This window comes from Planococcus citri, chromosome 1, assembly GCF_950023065.1.
Source record: "Planococcus citri chromosome 1, ihPlaCitr1.1, whole genome shotgun sequence".
NCBI lineage: Eukaryota > Metazoa > Arthropoda > Insecta > Hemiptera > Pseudococcidae > Planococcus > Planococcus citri.
The window spans coordinates 72,064,267-72,083,332 of NC_088677.1; the positions used below are offsets into that span (position 1 = coordinate 72,064,267).

At 34.5% G+C, this 19,066-nt stretch overlaps 1 protein-coding gene and 1 long non-coding RNA gene across 7 annotated transcripts in view; one reads left to right on the top strand and one right to left on the bottom strand.

Annotated features, from left to right (window-relative positions):
- nrm (neuromusculin) overlaps positions 1 to 19,066 on the bottom strand; it is a 593,812-nt gene that overhangs the window by 134,039 nt on the left and 440,707 nt on the right. For all 6 annotated transcript variants that reach the window (XM_065370891.1, XM_065370847.1, XM_065370867.1 and 3 more), the window contains exon 3: positions 18,273 to 18,427. In XM_065370891.1, the coding sequence (XP_065226963.1) occupies positions 18,273 to 18,427 (155 nt within the window). The remainder of the gene's footprint in view (positions 1 to 18,272; positions 18,428 to 19,066) is intronic.
- The window catches only part of LOC135831120 (uncharacterized), a 375,747-nt gene that overhangs the window by 50,165 nt on the left and 306,516 nt on the right, over positions 1 to 19,066 (top strand). The gene's annotated exons all lie outside the window — the stretch shown is intronic.

Sequence of the window (19,066 nt, forward strand, 5' to 3'; positions counted from 1 at the left end):
CTTGAGATATACGCCTTCAAAGTTTGTCAATTTCACCAAATACACAGATGTCGAAAAAATTGCATACTCGGTTTGCCGTAAATACAGCGAAACAAATCCATTGCACACAAACTTAAATATTAAACCTCTGAATGGGCTCATAAAATTACCACCAACAATTCAATTCGGTTTCTTTGAAAGGTTGATGAAACGAGCTAATTTTTAAAAAATGACCTAAATCTCTTCGAGGGGCCCAAAAACCTCAAATTTTGGTCATGAATTCTGAAAAAAAATTCAAATTGAAATATAGCACATCGATTCCTGCTAATATTTCAAGTCGCAGAGTTCAAATATTGTTTTTTTTTTCGATCTGACCTCTCTGAACCTCACTTACCCCCCCCCCATCATACAATCGGGTCAAAGTTTTAAAAAATTTGAAATAACCAGTGACTGGTATGTCAGGTTTTCAAGGGCACTGAGTTTCAATGTTCACTCATTTTTTATATACAATCCCAAGTGCCTATTCAGTCATCTCTTTCTCTTTCCCCATTTTGAAAAACGTCCTCATTTATTGGTCAAGTAGATAGGTACGAGTAAGTTAGATAAGTTACAAGTTAATTGATCGAAAGCTCGATAGTAGAATTGAATCCGATAATTATTCAAAATTTCACCAGATAAGAAATTGGGAAAGCAAGAGTAACGTACGTTTGCATCAGAAATTCGAAAATATTTCAGATTCACAGCACACATAATAATATAATCAGCCCATTTAATTTAAGTTTCACAATTTCAATTTATTTACTCATTTAAGCATGAACTTCTTTCATTTAAACATCGTACAAATAATTATCTCGCAGTACCCAGATCATGATGAAGAATTCTTAAAATTCATTTTTTGATAAAATCTTCTTTCATTCCTTTAATCAATACATTTATAGCTCAAATCAGTTTATCTCGACTCACAATCTTGAAAAGATTTCATCTCGTTACAAAATAATCTCGAAAGATGAATTTCAAAGTACCTACAAATAGTGTAGCACAGGTAGTACATGAAGGCGCATCTCAAGAACCCACCAACTATAGGGCTATAGTGAAGAAAAATATGTTAAGAGGGATGATGAAAGATACAAAAATATCGACGAACAAGTGTACAATTGAAAACGACAAGGTAAGATATTACTTATTTTTTAAACTGAAATAAGTTAGAGAATTGCAAGTGTTAGAGGACTGAACTGAATTGAGAATTTTGACGATTTTTTTCATTACTCAACAAGTATATTGAAGTGACTTTTGATATCTCGAAACGAGTGTAATTTTCCAAACCATGAAATTGAATATTGAAAAAAATCTATTCATGCAAAAAACACCATAAAATTCTATTCCATGAAAATTTTACATCAGCTTTCAATTCTTAATCGTTTAATTAATAGGTTATTTGGGAAACACGTTCGAAATTCCAAGGTATTTTGGAAGCTGAACGAAGATTTTCGTGAGAAAATTGTTTGACGATAAAAATTGGAAATAATCAAATCGAAGATTGTCCATCTTCATTAGTTTTTTTCTCGGAGGGTGGGGGGGGGCACTTTCCAAAATACTCGCAGAATTAACGAAAATTCGCGAATTCTGACATTTAGAAATGAGATGGTCAAAATTTTAAAGGGTTCTGGAAGCTGACCAAAGACTTCCATGACAAAAAAAAATCATTTCAACTAAAGTATCAGAAAATAAAATTTACGAATATTTTCCATTGCATTGTTCGAGACCTCACTTTCGAGCTATGTTTTCAAGAAGCTGCGAATTTTGAAACTTGAAATAAAATTCTCTAAAATCCAAAGCGCTCTGAAGGCTGCATAAAGAATTTTACAAACACAAAAGAAAAGAAAAAAAAGAAATTGAAATTAAAGAGAATTAAATTTCCAAACTTCCTATGAAATTAGGTTTTCTTCATTTTCGAAATGAATCCAATCATACATAAGTATTGTATTTTGGTAACGCATGTTTAATTAATCGAGTAATTTTGTTTCAGGTAAACCAGATCAAGTGGAAATACCCCAATTGTGGCAAAAACTACAGATGACAAACATGATGAATGGATTCGCCACAAAATCCTAATGATAATGCTGACAAAAACTGCAACCATCTAAAGGAAATCTACAGTAATTCGAACATATGAAGTCACGGTTGATACTCAGAATTGCGCATTTTCACATCGTTCCCAAGACTCTTGACTGGCTCAATTTTATAAATAAATGGAAAACAGTAGAAAATAATAGCGTGAAGAAGTAGAGGTGCACTCTCTCAAGAAGTTTACAACACCACAACACCCATGCTCCATCTGACTAGAACAAAGCCTCACGAAAGCACCAGAAATATGAATAGGTATATCGCAAAATTCTCTAAGACGGTGAATCTTGAAGACCAAGAGAGTTCTAAGAAAATATCATTTTCACCATCGCAGAATACAAAAAGAATCATGGTCAATTCGTAATCAGAACAGCCAGTATCACTACTTGTATTTATAAAATTGGATGTATCAACATTGAAATCTGCATTACTCAGTATTCTCAAAATCGCAATCTGAGAACATTCGAATTGCAGTCACTACTCAAAAGTTTCAAAAACCCTCTTTGTATGTGCAATGGAAACTCATGTTACGAATTTGAAGACCGAGTTTGAAACATATAAACATGAAACAACAGCTAAAGGGAAGCTATATAGAAGAACTATTTCAAATTTGTAGTTTTCGTACGTTGCTTGAAAACATTAGGTAAATTCATTTTTAAGAAATAATTGGTTCCTATATTGTTTCAAGAACACAGAGGCAAAAAAGATCATTTATGCCCACGTCCGATTTGTTTCATATGATTTTTTCCTAACACTACCAACACTTGAATGGAAAATAATCTTCTCAGAAAGTCGTGTTATTATTCCCATTAGACAACTATAGTACTCTTGTCACATTGTACGTTTGTATGTATGTAGTAAGTTTTTTTTTATCGATTTCAAATTTTCAATCGATTTTTGAAAATTATTAGGCGTTGTATTTACATAGTTTTTAGAATCTTTCCTGATATTTTTTCAACAAAATAACTATAATTGATACGATTTCGATGATGTTTCGTATTTTTATGTAAATAATTTCTTCAAATTCATGGGCAGATGGTTTTAGTGCTCCGTGCTCCAGATTGACATTATGGGAACAAACCAATAACGTGTATTTTTTTATCTTACATTATAGTGGGATAAAAGTATACGTTATTCGTTCGTTTTCATAATCTGGTCAGTTAAATTCTTCACGATTAATGTTTTGCAATGTTATTTATAAGATTTCCATTAAACCATTTACAATAATTTAAATATTTTTCATCATTTTCTTGCAAACATTTAAGAAATTTCTATAAAGAAAACAGCTAAACAAGTTCTCTGAAGTTTGAAGTCCAATGAATTTCTCCTGAGAAGCAGACATCTTGAGCATATTTTAGAAACTTCAACTTGTAAAAAATCAATTTTTGCATAAAGCCAAATTCCTTGCAGAAAAAAAACACGAAAAGATACAAACTGCGAAACATAAAATTCTCCATCGATCGGTAGAATGTGGTGAGTTTTTTCGAGAATGCTTTCATTTTCGAAATATTGAGCATAAGTTGAATTTTTGATGAAACTGCAGGGAGAAGGAGGGTAGGAAAAAACAAGAGACTTGAAAATATTATCATCGAATTTCACACCGTGGAAACCAATTTACCAACAGATTGATTTCAAAATCTGTGTCGGGAGGGGGGGGGGGAATTCGATTCATCCATCTTGTACTTGTGTACTTACAATGTCTCTTTTTAACGAAAAATTAAAATAAATTAAAAGGGGGAAAAAATGAAAACGAATGTTTCGTGATTCCTTTTGAACCCTCAACATCGAAATTCTCGATTTCAGAAATCAACTCGTTGAAAAAATCAGACAATTACTACTCAATTTAACTAAAATCTGTAAGAATTGTTTGAATAAAATCCACCCTATAATCAAGATCAATTCGAAAAGAAGTTCAGAGCTGAACAGAAGAGGAAAGAAGGGGTAAAAATTTATTGATACCAACATTTTTTATTCTTCAGTGAAAAAAAAAACGTAAGTATAAAAATCTGAAAAAAGAAAAGGATAATTGGGAAATGAAGTTTAATTTTAAAAACGAAAAAGAAGAACTTTTATTGGAAGAAAGTCCTTTCAATATTCCAAATGGAGGGTGGTCGAGTCAAAAATAATCTCAAGACAATATTATTTTTGTTTTCAGAAAAAAATAGATAAAAAGCTTTTTTGCAATTTGGAGGCATTTTTTTCTCGAAAGTTTCTTCAATGTTTCAAATCAGGATGATTGGGGGGGGAGGGAGGGCGTTGACCTATTTTAGGAAATAATTTCTGTCAAGTTTTTGACGCATTTTTGGGGTTGAAATTTTGCGCTGAAACATTTTTGCTCCGTGCATTTTTACGACTTTCAATATTTTTGCCAAAAAAGAACGCAAAGAATGGACAATTAAGGCTATTTCAAGAAGTATTTTGAGAAAACGAGCACGTTGCAGAAATTTTTTTTTATTTAACTCTACGTTGCGTTGGTGGAAAGTATTGATCAAAATACACATTTTGGCGAAAAAATTTTACATGTAGCTTTTTTCAGTTCGGAGCAATGACGATTCAAAGTTTTCTTTTGTCAATTTTACCCCCACCATTGCGAAAGAAAATTATAAAAAAATGATGCTGAAAGGCTCACCCTAAATCCTCTAGAAATTCCGGGAGGTACCAAAATTTTACCTCCAATTCTCATGAGCACAGATTTTTTTCTCGCAACTATATCGGCAAAGGGATTGGAGGTGAGAGGTTCAGGGGGGATTTTAGGGTCAAAGAGCATTTCATCTATCTTACCCGGGAATATAAGCTCTCTGTTGAAATGTTTCAAAGTAGGGATTAAGGCCAAGGAGGGGGGGGTCGAGTCAAAATTTATTGAAATCAAAAATGCTGACTTTTAAAGAAAAAAAAAATCTGAAATAAGAAAATAATTGTAAGATTTATTCTAAGTTTGATTAAAAACATTAAAAACGTGGCGTTTACATGATTTTTTTCAACGTTTCAATTTGTAGGAGGGGAGGGTAGTTAAATTAGATAGATAGATAGATAGATAGATAGATAGATAGATAGACAGACAGATAGAATATCCAATTAGGTACCTAACTAAAAAAGTTTCCATTCTAATAAACAACTGAAAAAAAACGAAAAAATGGTAAATTATAAAGTTAATGGAAAAATCAGTACTATAAGGACAAGAACCAAAAACCACGATTTTTCTCAAAGATGCCTCCTCTTTGAAGCCTCATATCTTCTTTCAGGGACACCTTCTCAGGGGCTAAAATTTTTTGTGGATGGCTTTGAAGTCAGGATGAAGATCTGTGTTGAATATGGTCAAAATCTTCCGACATTTTTTTTGTAAGAAGGAGGAGGAGGGGGGGTGATCCACCTAATTCAAAAATGGAGTACATTACCACAGTACCCCTCTCTGTTTCTTCTGCCAAAAAAATTCTCCAATACTTTCCCCCTCTTATACAGCATTCTAGAGATATTCTTTCTTTCAAAAAGACAAAACGGCAGACGGCTTCACCAAAGTTCCCTAGAGAGATCCGCTTCAAAAAAAAAAAAAAAAAAAAAAAACGACATGTTTCACAATTCACACTACACTAAAACGTTAGAGCATCGAAGGAGAATGATTTTTTATTAGGTATGTACCTTCACACGCTAGTATGTTTCCACAATCCGCACAAAAATGTCAAACAGAGGGCTCCCATGCGAAAAACATTGCCCCAGGTTATGTTCGTCTTCGTACTACGTTATACCACATGGAATGCAAATCATTCTACGTACATCCATATACATATGATCTAGTGAAAAAAAGAGACAACTTTTTTCCCCATACAAAGGCATATTATACTCCTATATGTATTTCCAATCGCTGTACAGCGTACGGTAATGTGTGTAGTAGTTTTTTTCTGCTTTCGTTATGGCTGGCGGAATCGAAGCAAAACGCAATCCGTTAATATTGTGCGAGCTTTTTGCTCTAAGTAAGTATACTGTATACAGTGTACACGCGATCGTCTGCGAGTTTTTATAAATTGTGAAAAATTCATACATACGTGTAACATACATTTTCGCATTTTCACGTCGCCTCGTATATTTACTTTGTGCCATTTTGTACTCGTAGCATGCTTAAGCGAACGTTGAACGGTAATAAGTCATCTTAAGATGGCATATTTTTTGCCTTATGTGTGTGTCTCCCTCACCCTACGAGTCGTTTCCCTTTTGGTGCTGGTATGTGATATTTTACGCGGTCTGACTATGAGGTAGAAGTATAACTTGGTGGTATTGGATGGTGCTTTTTAATATTCGATTCGTGTTCGTGATTTTTTTTCCTTGTTGACCGATTAAGAAAATTGAAAAAGTTGTTCGACGCTGCGGTGCAGTAATAATTGTACGATGAAGGGGGAGGAGGGGTGGAATTTTTTCTGGGAACGATGTTTTAGGGTTGGGAAAATTTTATTGTTTGGATTTTTTTTCTTTAGATGGATCTTCTGTGGTCTGGAACTCTAAAGACGAGTTCAATCAGTGGATACGCCAATATGAAGAAAAAGCAGAGCTCTTTGTAGATCATCTATAATATGATTGTATGCATAGAACATTCCAACCACACAACATTCCATCTACCACAGCACCAACAGAAGATTTAATGCCAAATCTCCAAATAAAACCCGTTACTCCAATGGAAGTTGCCAAAGAAATTGAAAGAAATCTTAATCCGAAGAAATCTGAGGGTGTTGATAAAATCTCACCAAGAATACTAAAGGAGTTACCAAAAAAAGGTATTGTGATGCTAACATACATATTCAATGCATGCTTTTGGCTAGAGTATGTGCGACAGTGCTTCAAAATTGCAAAAATCATCATGCTGAAAAAATCAGACAAGCCTGAAGAAAAAGTGGAATCATATAGACCAATTTCTATATTGCTTGCAATATCAAAATTATTTAAAAAGTTACTTCTGAGCCACCTCAAACCTCTAGCCTAAATGCCAGATCATTAGTTTGGGTTTTGTAATTAACACTCAACAATAAATCAGGGCGGCTATTCCCAAAATATTTTTGCCCCTGCAATCTCTGCAATCGACGTAATGAGCGTTGCACATTATTGGCATTATCTTGAAAAAAAAAGATTTTAATTGTTAATTGGGCTTTATAAACATAATTGTTACTCAAATATTAAAATAATGCACATCATGCCAAACACGGTTGCTTTTTGGCAACGCAAATGACACAATTTTTTACGTTCATTGCGTGTCGATTGCGGAGGCAAAAACATTCTGGGAATAGCTGCCCAGGTACACAGGGTTGCAGCCAGTATTAAAAAGGCATTTGAGGAAAAGAAATATTGTTCTGCAGTATAGACACTGGACCTGCGTATAAGACAACCAACTGCAGGCCGAGGGGAACGGAAATAGTAAAGAAAAGTTGTGTAACGCCAATTTATCCCGCTGGGTGCTCTTTGCATCGCTGTAGTCGATTTTCCCTGTTGCCTGCAAAATCGACTACAGCGATGCAAAGAGCACCCAGCGGGATAAATTGGCGTTACACAGGATATTTTGCCAAGATGGCTGCCAGTTGGTTGTCTTATACGCAGGTCCAGTGTCTATATTCTGCAGCATCTCTTGATGTAGCACAAGCATTTGACTCATCTACTGAAATCCTATGTCATAGAAGAGCATTCAGGGTGTTCCACGGAGATGCCATATCTACTCAACATCCTATTAATGCTGGAGCGCCTCAGGGTAGTGTTCTGGGACCAATCCTGTATTTAATCTACACAGTTGATATACCAACAACAGAAGAAACTGAAACTGCAACTTGTGCTGATTACACTGCCATTTTATCAGTTCATTCATCCCAAGCCCAAGCAACAGTCACATTTGCTAAGAGAAAATGTGATGTTCAATACTCAGTCTACATTAAACAGAGTGAAATTCCAGCTGCCAGCCATGCTAAATATCTGGGTATTCATTTCGACTCTAGTCTTACCTGGAGGCACCATATTGACCAGAAGAAGACTCAAATCAACCTGAAACTCTGCCAAATGTTCTAGTTGATTGGACATCATTCAAAAATGAAGATTGAGAGTAAAAGGCTAATTTATCAAATGATAATTAAACCAGAGTTGTGCAGTAGAATACACCAAGTATTCTACATGGTGTATTCTACGCGTAGAATAGAATGTGTAGAATGCATAGAATGAATGTGCATACAATTTACTTTTCAAAAAACTCTCCTTTTTTCCATCATTTAATTGAAGGGCTAATTGTGAAAGTCGCCTTAGTCATTTTTTTGTTCACACAACTTTAAACATTTTTTTTTCATATTTCATCAATTTTAAAGAGAAAAATGAGTATTGTAAGTAATGCATTCTGGGATAGTTGAAGATGTTTTTTTAATACTTGACCATGAAGTTTTTACATTATCACTGAAGCAGGACAACAACGTTTTCATTGATTTGTACAAAAATCACTGCTGACTAAGTTTGAATACTGAAAAATGTTCATCGGTTCACTTACTTTCTCATAAGTTTATGCGAAAATTATTCTATCATCATTCAATAGAGATAAATTAGACCTACTGCACTTGAAAAATTACACCGCTAGTTTTGCCAGATTTCCTCACCTTGAACGACCAAAAAAATCTCTCTCACTCAACGCGACAAAACATAACCGTAAAAAATGTACGACGATAAATTTCTCCATCAAATTTTATTAAAAGTGTGAATTTCCATTAAATCGTGCAACCAGGCATGAAAAATGAAAAATATCATTACTTACTCGAGTTCTTTACGAAGAAAAAAAAATTTAAAAACCGTATACAGTTGAGAGAAATTTCACGAAAAAAAAATTCCCCGAAGCTAATCGACCATAATACATCGAGATAAAAATACGAAAAAAAGTTTTGCCAAAAAAATTGCCCATTTTGAAAATTGGAGTGGCTTCGAATTCGGAACAACTCTTTTCTTGACGGATGAAAAAAAAGCAAAAATGTTCTCGTGTTTGTGTTTCGGTTTCCAGCTCGCCTTCGCAGTTTGGAATTTATCATCGAAGGGGAAAGGAAAGTGACATTTCGAGGGAAAAGCTCCATCACCGAGTATAAATACCTTATATACCGACGTTGGTTTCATTTGAAAGATTAATTCATCATCAATTTCGATGATTTTTAGCTCGTATAGGAAGGTACGAATCACGAATATAGGTAGAGGTACACCTATCGATATATTTACGAGTCTGGCCAACGCCCCAAAATCTCCGCCACCTTGGCAATTTATAACGAACGGATAAGTGATAATAAAAGATAAAATTTTCTCGCCTCGTAAAAAAATGCTTTCGGCTACCTACGATCGCGTATGGTACTGCAAACATCAATACATTGTAGGATTTTTTCCAGATGAGAAAAAAGCGAACCGAAGTGTTATCTGAGAGGAGAGCAGAGGGAACCAAGCAGCCGGCATTTTTTCGCTTCATATATCAACGGCTTATATAAAATAGATGAGACGTCATACGTTAAACCTGTCAGCGAATACGAACGAAACGTTCAAACATTGAAATTTTGTTGTTTTGTGAAAATAAAAAAATATAAAAAACCACCCCTGCACGGGCGAACAAAGCGGGCGAGACAAAGGAAGAGAGAAAAAATAATATATAAAATCAAAGGTGTGATGAGTTTAGCGAAAACGTTTCGGTTCGTTTTTTTTTTAGCCCGCTGTTTTTATGGCGTTGATGTTGGAAATTCTACTACGATGAAGAAAGAGAAATACACGTTCGATGTGGCGTTTTTGGATTTGGATGAGAGAAAAAGAAAGCGAAATAAAACTACTTTATTCATTGGGTTTTTGAAGGATTTATTCGGCGTCAAATTCGGACGATGGACGTTGCTTTTCGCTTTTATTTTTGGTTTTTGTTAAACTCGTGTTTTAGCTGCTTTTTCCATTCGCTATTTCTCAATTTTTATGGTTTATTGTTGAGGAAAAAAACGATGTAAACGAAATTGAAATTAAAAACAAAGAACTTCAAAGAAGAAATTGAAAAAAAAACCAAAAGCTGAAAAAACACGAAAACTGCAATTTGAAAAACCTCGAGAGGAGTTGGAGGGGGATGGGGGTTGAAAAAATCGAACGTGTTTTTGGCGATGAATTAGCGTTAGGCAACGTGAATTGCAAAAAAAAGTTCGAGCTTCGAAAATCCCTAAAAAATTAATTATATATTTGTGCTTTTGGCGAATGTTCTGACTAATTAATTAAAATTGTTTATGGTTTACAAAAAAAATTAATCAAATATAGAGTCGGGTCTGACCATGCTTTATTATCGTGTGTGAAGTTTGGACGTATCACGAGGATACGAGCACAAAGTCCCTATCACAAGTTACAAACAGCCAAGGAACTATGAAAGGGTAGAAAGTTCGACCGAATCGGTCCATTCTCATGGTGGTTCTGGCTCACGGCGACATAAAAATCGACGCAGCGCTGGCATGGCAATGACATGAGGGGTAAAAAAAATCACTTCGAAGCTTATTGAGCAAGTATTATCTCTTTGTTATGTATCGACTCCAGCTATTAATTATTCAACTCGCCGTAAACTTGGCAATAAAGTAAAACTTTGGACGACAAAAAAAAAAAAAAAACGCTCGCTCGGCCGACAATGAGAAGTTTTGTAAAAGCGTACCATTTTTTTTTCGTTCTACGACGATAAAAAACATTTACGTACTTGCTCTCCGATTATCGCCCTCTTACCCTCACCCCACCAAAGCCCTCGGGCGAAGAGAAAGTAGCGCAGAGAGAGAGAGAGAAAAAAAAGAGAGCAAATTTATCGACGCGATTAAAAAGCATTAAAAAAAACTTTTACTCGAACATATTGTCCGTAGTTACCAGTTAGAGAGATGAATACAGTCGCAGAACGGGTAAAAGGTGTAAGGGTAACGAAATTCTGCGCGCTGACGCTTAATTATAAGCTATTTATTCGATTTATACTATATATAGAGACTGCAGGAAGAAAGATACAGAAAAATAGATGGGGTAAGAGGTGGTTATTTTTTACGAGCCCGGAGACACAACACCAGTTAACCGACAACAAACGACCGAGTTCGTAAATTAATTTAAACTTTTTCCACCAATTCATTGAAAATTTTCCACCGGTTATCCGTACAATCTGTCTTGTTAAAAGTTTACTTTTATAAATTATTCCTCTCGATATCGAATACCTTTACTTAAAAACGCTTCTTTTACTCGTCGATGCGTCGTCGTCCTACTCGTAGATGTTCGCCTCGACTCACCTTGCCCGGATTCGGAACTGTTCTTTTATTTTTTTCGGTAACGTTTTCCTTCTACGTTGCTCTTTTTTCAGTCGATTGCGCCTTGAAGTGCACAAAATCACGTTGGAATATAATTTTGCTACTAGATGCTCTCATTAAAATCACAGTAGGCATGCCTCATGTTGAAAAATTGTTCAGATTTTGGAATTTCATGATACTATATAGTATCTACCAGTTGAATTGCCTCTGGGTTGATGTGCCTATGAAGTTGTTTCTCATGCTTTGTTGCATATTCTCTAAAAACTTCATCCACCCACTTTATCTCAAGATCTTTATGTAGTGCATCATTTGTTTGAAACCATCTTGTACGCTTGATTGTTCGGAGAGTTTTGTTTTGAACAGTTTGGATGATTTTTCGATTTGATGGTTCAGCACATCCCCATAACTGTATCTTCACACAAACAAACTGTTTCGTCTAATAAACATGGTAATCAATTCGTTCGCGAACGATTCCTAAAAAATCATTCAAACGTTCGCGAATGAATGATTCACAAAAGATGATTCAAACGTTTGCGAACGATTCGTAAAATATGATTCAAACGTTCGCGAACGATTCACAAAAGTGATTCAAACGTTCGCGAACGATTCGCAAAAAATGATTCAAACGTTCGAGAACGATTCGAAAAATTGATTCAAATGTTCGCGAACAATTAGCAAAAATGATTCGAAACGATTCACTACGTACCGAGCTCAAATCAGACAATTATTGTGCATTCTCTTTGTAAAAAAAAAACAAGTTTTTGAATAAACATTCTACAAGAGTGTAGTGTAAGAAAACCAAATAAATACTTTAGCGATCCTATAGGTATAAATTCTACCTAATCTATTTTTCAAACAGTCAGCTGTTCTATTATACATACTATTAGCGATCCTATAGGACATTTAATGAAACTATTAATCAACACAATCAGCTGATTTATCAAAATAAACAAACTGTCAGATATTTAATCTACTTAGCGATCCTATGGGAAGTCTACTATAACTAATTTCAATATGCTTGGTCAGCTGTTTTATTTTACCTTTAAGGAGCATACTCAATCAGCTGACAGGTCTTATTTAACCATACATTTTTATGATGTACTCAATCAGCTGAGATACGTCTTAATCAGCTGATACAAATATTAATCAGCTGATACAAATCTCAAACAGCTGATACAGATTCCTCATCAGCTGAGAAGCTAGTGCGCCCACCTTTTTTGGAGTGCCGTCAGGTGGGGTCACTTTGATTTCGCGAGGTGACTTTGATAGAGCTTATTTTTCTGCATGTTTTGATCTGTGGAGCGAGTAAAACGTCGAATTAAATTTTTTTCCCGAGCGAAGTGGTTACACTGATGATTAATTGATACAATAACAGTGTTGAGTTGGTAAATAATTATTTTCATCCCTGCTTTTAATCGAGTTTTTTAAAAGTGGTAATTTTTCAAGATTTTTTATCACTCAACAAAAGTTGATGTTATAGTATTTTCAGATATGTAATAGAACATTGGCTGATAGTCTATCGTAAAGCTACACTCCTTGGGAAATATCTCCAAAAATTTTGAGTTTCTAGGTTGAAGTGCCTCCGATCCCTGGCCCATTGTTCTCAGTGGGGATGTTATCGATTTTTCATTTTTGAGGCTAAAAATTTAAGTTTTGAGACTAAAGTGAAAATCAATGCCATTTTCGAATTCAGGGTGAAATTTCATCCCATTTTGATAGGTCGGAAAGGTATTTTATTGAATATCTAGAAATTTTGTTAAAAAACTGAATTTTATAAAAAATTGAGGAAATACAGGGGCTTTTATCACTTTTTCAATAATATGATGACTTCCTCTCAGCCAAAATTGATGAAATTTTGTATAGTAGGTTTAAAGGTGATGAGAAATCATTTTTTGAAAAAAAAAGTACCCCTATCAAAGTGACCCCATCTCGTGGGTGACTTTGATACGGCCTTTGAGGGCAATTTTGAGGCACAAAAAAAAACAAAAAAACATCTTGCGCAGTTCGCAAGATCAACCGACTTTGCTCTAAATATACCCCAGTAATTTACCAACATTTATATCAGTAATTTACCAGACATTACGTAAAAATTTACCAATTTATCAAAATGCGCGGAAGTACCCAAATTTACCGATTTAATGAATACGAAAAGTCGAAAACATCGACAAAATAAAATAGTCAATCATAAGTAGCCATCATATTACACTTTTATGAAATTGATTTTCAAATAAAAATTAGCGTACTTATGAAGACGTAACCGTCATATTACAAGTGGAATAATGTATCAGGAAAATTGTTGACAAAAAACAAAATTATTACTGAAATTTACCAATTTACCGAAATTTAGCTATTTACCAAAATTTACCAATTTACCTATTTACCAAAATTTACCTATTTACCGAAATTTACCTATTTACTGAAATTTACCTATTTACCAAAATTTACCTATTTACCGAAATTTACCAATTTACCAATTTACCGAAATTTACCAATTTACCAAAATTTACCAATTTACCAAAATTTACCAATTTACCAATATTTACCAATTTACCAAAATTTACCGATTTACCAAAATTTACCGATTTACCAAAATTTACCAATTTACTAAAATTTACGAATTTATCAAAATTTATCAATTTACCAAAATTTACCATTTTACCAATATTTACCAATTTACCAAAATTTACCAATTTACTAAAATTTACCAATTTACCAAAATTTACCAATTTACTAAAGTTTACCAATTTACCAAAATTTACCAATTTACCAAAATTTACCGATTTACCAAAATTTACGAATTTACGAAAATTTACGAATTTACCCAATTTTATCAATTTACCAAAATTTACCACTTTACCAAAATTTACGAATTTACCAAAAATTAACCCAGCAATTTACTAACATTTACCTCAGTAATTTACCAGACATTACCCATTAATTTACCAATTTTCCATTTTACCAAAAATTACCCCAGCAATTTACCAACATTCACCTCAGTAATTTACGAGACATTTCCTCACTAATTTACCAATTTTTTTACCGAATTTTAATTACCCCAGTAATTTACTGTCAAAGGTTTTTACCAATTTACCAAACTTTACCAATTTACCAAAAATTACCCAAGCAATTTATCAAAATTTTCGACCAACTTTAATTACGAGTAATTCACCAAAAATAACTAATCATTTTATTTACTAAAAATTACTATTAATTAACAAAAAAAAAAAATTTATCAAAATTTACTGGCTATTTACCAAAAACTTAATGTTTTTTGTTAAAACAAAAATTACACTAGAAATTTTTGAAAAATTTTGATTTTTTATGGCAAAAAAATTTTGGACGGATAAAATTAACAAAAAAATTAACAAAAAAATCAACAAAAAATTTTCTCCTCTTGACTCGCGCGGGATTCGAACACCCGACCTTCGGCGTACCAATCTGCAACCTACACACCCTAACTACCCCATCTGTTTGTTGGGGGTGAGCCGTTTGCGAGATATAAGGGTTTACACAAATTTCTGCTTATCCATAACGTTGAAACACACTTAAACGTTCATATCTCGTAAACGGCTGAACCGATTTCGACCAAATTAAAAATTTCTCTAGTTCAGTATCAAAGCAATATTTTGCCATCATCAGGTTCGACTTAAAGTTCGGAGCTTTTGAGTTCAGCGTGACACAAATTTATACATAAATTGATATATAAACTTATATATATAAATATTCTAGGGGGTAAACTCGTAACTTTTTTCTAGATTAACCAGCAAACTCATAACGTTTTGACAAACTCGTAACCTTTTTAGGACGTGACTTTTCGATGAGGTGCCATATGAATCTACAAGGTGTGGGGAGTCTACTGGCAAAGTTTGAGCAGGGACGTGAGATTGCCGTTTATACACTTTCTCTTTTGACTCAATTTTCAAATGAGTACATAGGCTAATTACTATGTACAAGGACATGAGGAAAAGGTGTTTATTGCCAAGAATCATTTTTTACGTTTTTTATGTTCTTTTTGGTAATTTTGGTGGTTGAAGATGTCCTCTTTCACATGGCGTGGTCAAAAATCGTCTAAAATAAATTTTTGACTGCTCAATTTTAATTTAGAGTTGATTATACAGGTCCGAATTTTCGTGTTTTTCAATCTAAACATTGATTTTATGGGAAAAGTATGCATCCTAGGGTAAAAATGCTATGAAGGAAATTGTAGAGAATAAAATTTCCTTTCTGCTCAGAGCTGGTTATTTTTCTGTGGGATGCTTTGTTAAAAAGCTATTTGCAAAAAACAGAGACGTATGGGACTTTTGAAAAAAAGCTTTTCTGAAAAATTGATGTTTCGGCAATGAGATACCTCTCCACAGGTCACCCAAAAATCAAGTTAACGAATATAACGCGGCCTAACATGGAGTACTATCAGGCCTATGGGGTGACGCGTGGAGCGTATGCACAGCAACGAAGTTACAGAGGGGTCTTGAGATTGCTGTTTATACAAAACGTTATGAGTTTACCTGTATGCGGCTATATATATATTTGCTTGCGACCAGACATGTCAACTATGCTTGGCATATATGCTGAAAAGTGAACAAAATTTTAAAATTGGTATAATTTCTGTTCTAAATCACTTATTAAAATTTCATTTGCAGATTCAATCTAATATTTAAAAAATCTATGTGTTGAAAAAAGTAATCAGATTTTTAAGCTAAATTTTGAAGAAAAAGTTTGAAAATGGAGTTGAAGAAATTTGAATTTTAAGAAAGTTAAGACACCACAAGAAAGCTTAAACAGCATAAAAATTTTTGATGTTTTTAATTTTTCCATGGGCCAATAAAATACTGAAAAATTTCAGGTCAAATTTGTTGTCGTGTACACTCAGGATCGATGTATTTGCATACATCTCCACCAGCGCATCATGTTCTACTCACTACAAATCGACCATAGACCCTGCGTTCGTCCTCGCGCCTTGATTTCTAAGCCATGCGCGCTCTGCTGGAAGTTTCTGAAAACTCATAGTTGACTTGTATAGTAAAATTAACCCATGACTTGTCAACTATAGTTGACAAGTTGGTCAGTCCACTTGTATAGTAAAATTAACCCATTCATTAGTTGACAAGTCTGGATACTAATACCTATATATATAAACTTATCTCGTTTTGCGCCATATGTCTTATCGTGATCAGCACACTCCAAAACCTCAAGAAAACCCACCCCCACCCAATTCCTCAACCATCATGACAAATACAATACCTTACTTTTCCGTTTCCGGCAAAGTCGGTGAAATCATAAAGGTCATTTTGTGCGTTTTGACGTACTTTACACACTGAGTAGTGCAATTTTTTTGAAAACATCTTTCTACGCCGTACAGAGCAGAAAACATTTTTTTAAAAATCAAAGTGACCCCGCCTGACGGTAAATAAACTCAGCCAACTCGCTGGTAAAATCAGTTCTCTTCTGACTATCGAAGTCTAATCTTCTTTAGCTAGAAGAGCTAGGGAGGCCTACCTTAACATAGGTGTAGAACTTCACTTATGTGTAGGCCGCACTTCATTGATTCTCATTGTGGCTGCTTCAGTACCATTTGAGATCTTTGGTTAGTCTTATAGGGATCTCATTGATTCTCACTATGGATACTTAGTACCATTTGAGATCTTTGGTTTAGCCTTATAGGGATCTCATTGATCCTCCCAGTGGATACCTAGTACCATTGGAGATCTTTGGTTTGTCTGAACGTGCAAAGGTTAAGTTAACACCTAACCTTACCTACATTTGGGACCAGTTCCCTTAGAACTGTTCGCGACTAAGTATAAGCCGTGTAAAGTTCCGTTAAGTATAATTCGCGTATAAACCACATATTTCGTGTTTCAAAATAAAAACATTAATAAAAACTTTAAAACCATTTCGTGTGTTCGTTTTCTTCCACTACAAAGAGTCATTCACCAAAAATTTAAGAAAATTCAAAATTACTCGAATGAATCACGTGATTGAACCGCTTATGTAAAACTGAACAAAGCAGACCAAAACAGTCTCAAACGAACAGCTCAGAAAAATCTTCAGTCATATTCGCGAGCAATTATGAATATGCAAAAAAATCATTTTGATCGAATTTGAATAAATTGATCAATTCCAAATTACTTATCGCTCCTCCCCTCCCCCTCACTTCCCCCTCTCTTCAGATAGGTATTCCATAAATCATTTTTTTCTTCAAGTTGCAAGATGATAATTGTTTCGATTCATCTGGGTTATTTGATGCACTTTTTGTAATCTCAGATGAATTCATTTCAATTCTCACGTATATCAAATCCCTCTTCAATTCTTCTCACTCCTGATTTAGGTATTATTTACCTTATTTTACACGGAAATTCTGACACTTTTCCGAGCATTCAATTCTCTTCGCATGTTTATTTCAACGGTAAATAAAAATACCACACCGATGACGTATATTTATCAACGATATCACCAACAATCGGGCCAGAGGCGCAACTCAAACGGCGAAGCGTTCAAAATAAACTCATTTTTCTCAAGAGTCGTGGTTGCCGATGCCGAATTTGTTGCTTGAATAATTAAGATAACGCGTTTCCACTCGAATCGACAAATCAGATACCATTGTTTACGCCATTTATCAACGAAGCCGTCAAGTTTTACTTCTTCACTGTCATCACCTTGATATACGTGTTCGCCGAGCTAACATCTCATTCTCTCTACGTATAGTATAACCATATCAAGATTAAACGACTTCACTTTCGTAGATATTTCCAAATTCCAATAAGCGTGAAAAAAGGCTCCCCATTACCATCGATAAAAGTCGTTCGTAGACGATGACGAAGACGATGATGATGTGATGTACCTCATCGTATCGTATAGTACCTACTATAACGTAAAAATATCATCTATATTACTTACTCAACGCTGTTAAATTAATAAACTGCACCACGAGGCAACTTTCTATCACGTCGAGATAGGTTATTTCGCATTTATAGACCGCTTCGTCGCCTAAATTCAAATTCTTCACCTCCAAATACGACGTCGTATCGTTCGGATTGTACACCAAGTTGGCTCTGTAAAAAAACAAAAAAAATTCTCCAATCAATAAAACTTCCTGCACGTGTTTTTTCTCCAATTTTTATATAAAAATCGTAGACGATTCCCAAGAGCTCGTTCGTAATATTTTCGCCACGATTTTGCCAAGTGATACTTTACAAAAATCCTACATGCCTGCGATTTTTCACTCGCACGACGACTTCCGCGTCCGGGTCCAAAGGCTCGCAATGGCGACAAATTAGTACATACCGAACAAAGTTTACATAGGTATCTAAATTCTAAACTTGCACGTATATCTCGTGAAAATTTTAATCATAATTTACATAACGGCCATTTTTTCAATATATTCAGCCTTTAGTCAGCTGAAAAATACCTCTCGAGGGAAATCGCATGCATTTTACCGATAATTTTAGTAGGTACATATACGTACTCGCTACCTACCTACCTACAAAAAAAACAAGAGAGAAAAAAATATCTCCCGATAGAACGTCAACCAACAGTGACTCTCATTACAAAAAACTCCAAAGTAAATTTTAGTATTTTTCAAACTATCGTTTTTTTTTCTCATTCGACTCTCCCTCCCCTGCCCCTCGCACCTTAACTCGGCTCGAAATACGCCTCTAAAGCGTTTTTATTATTTTCCCCCTTCTACGTCT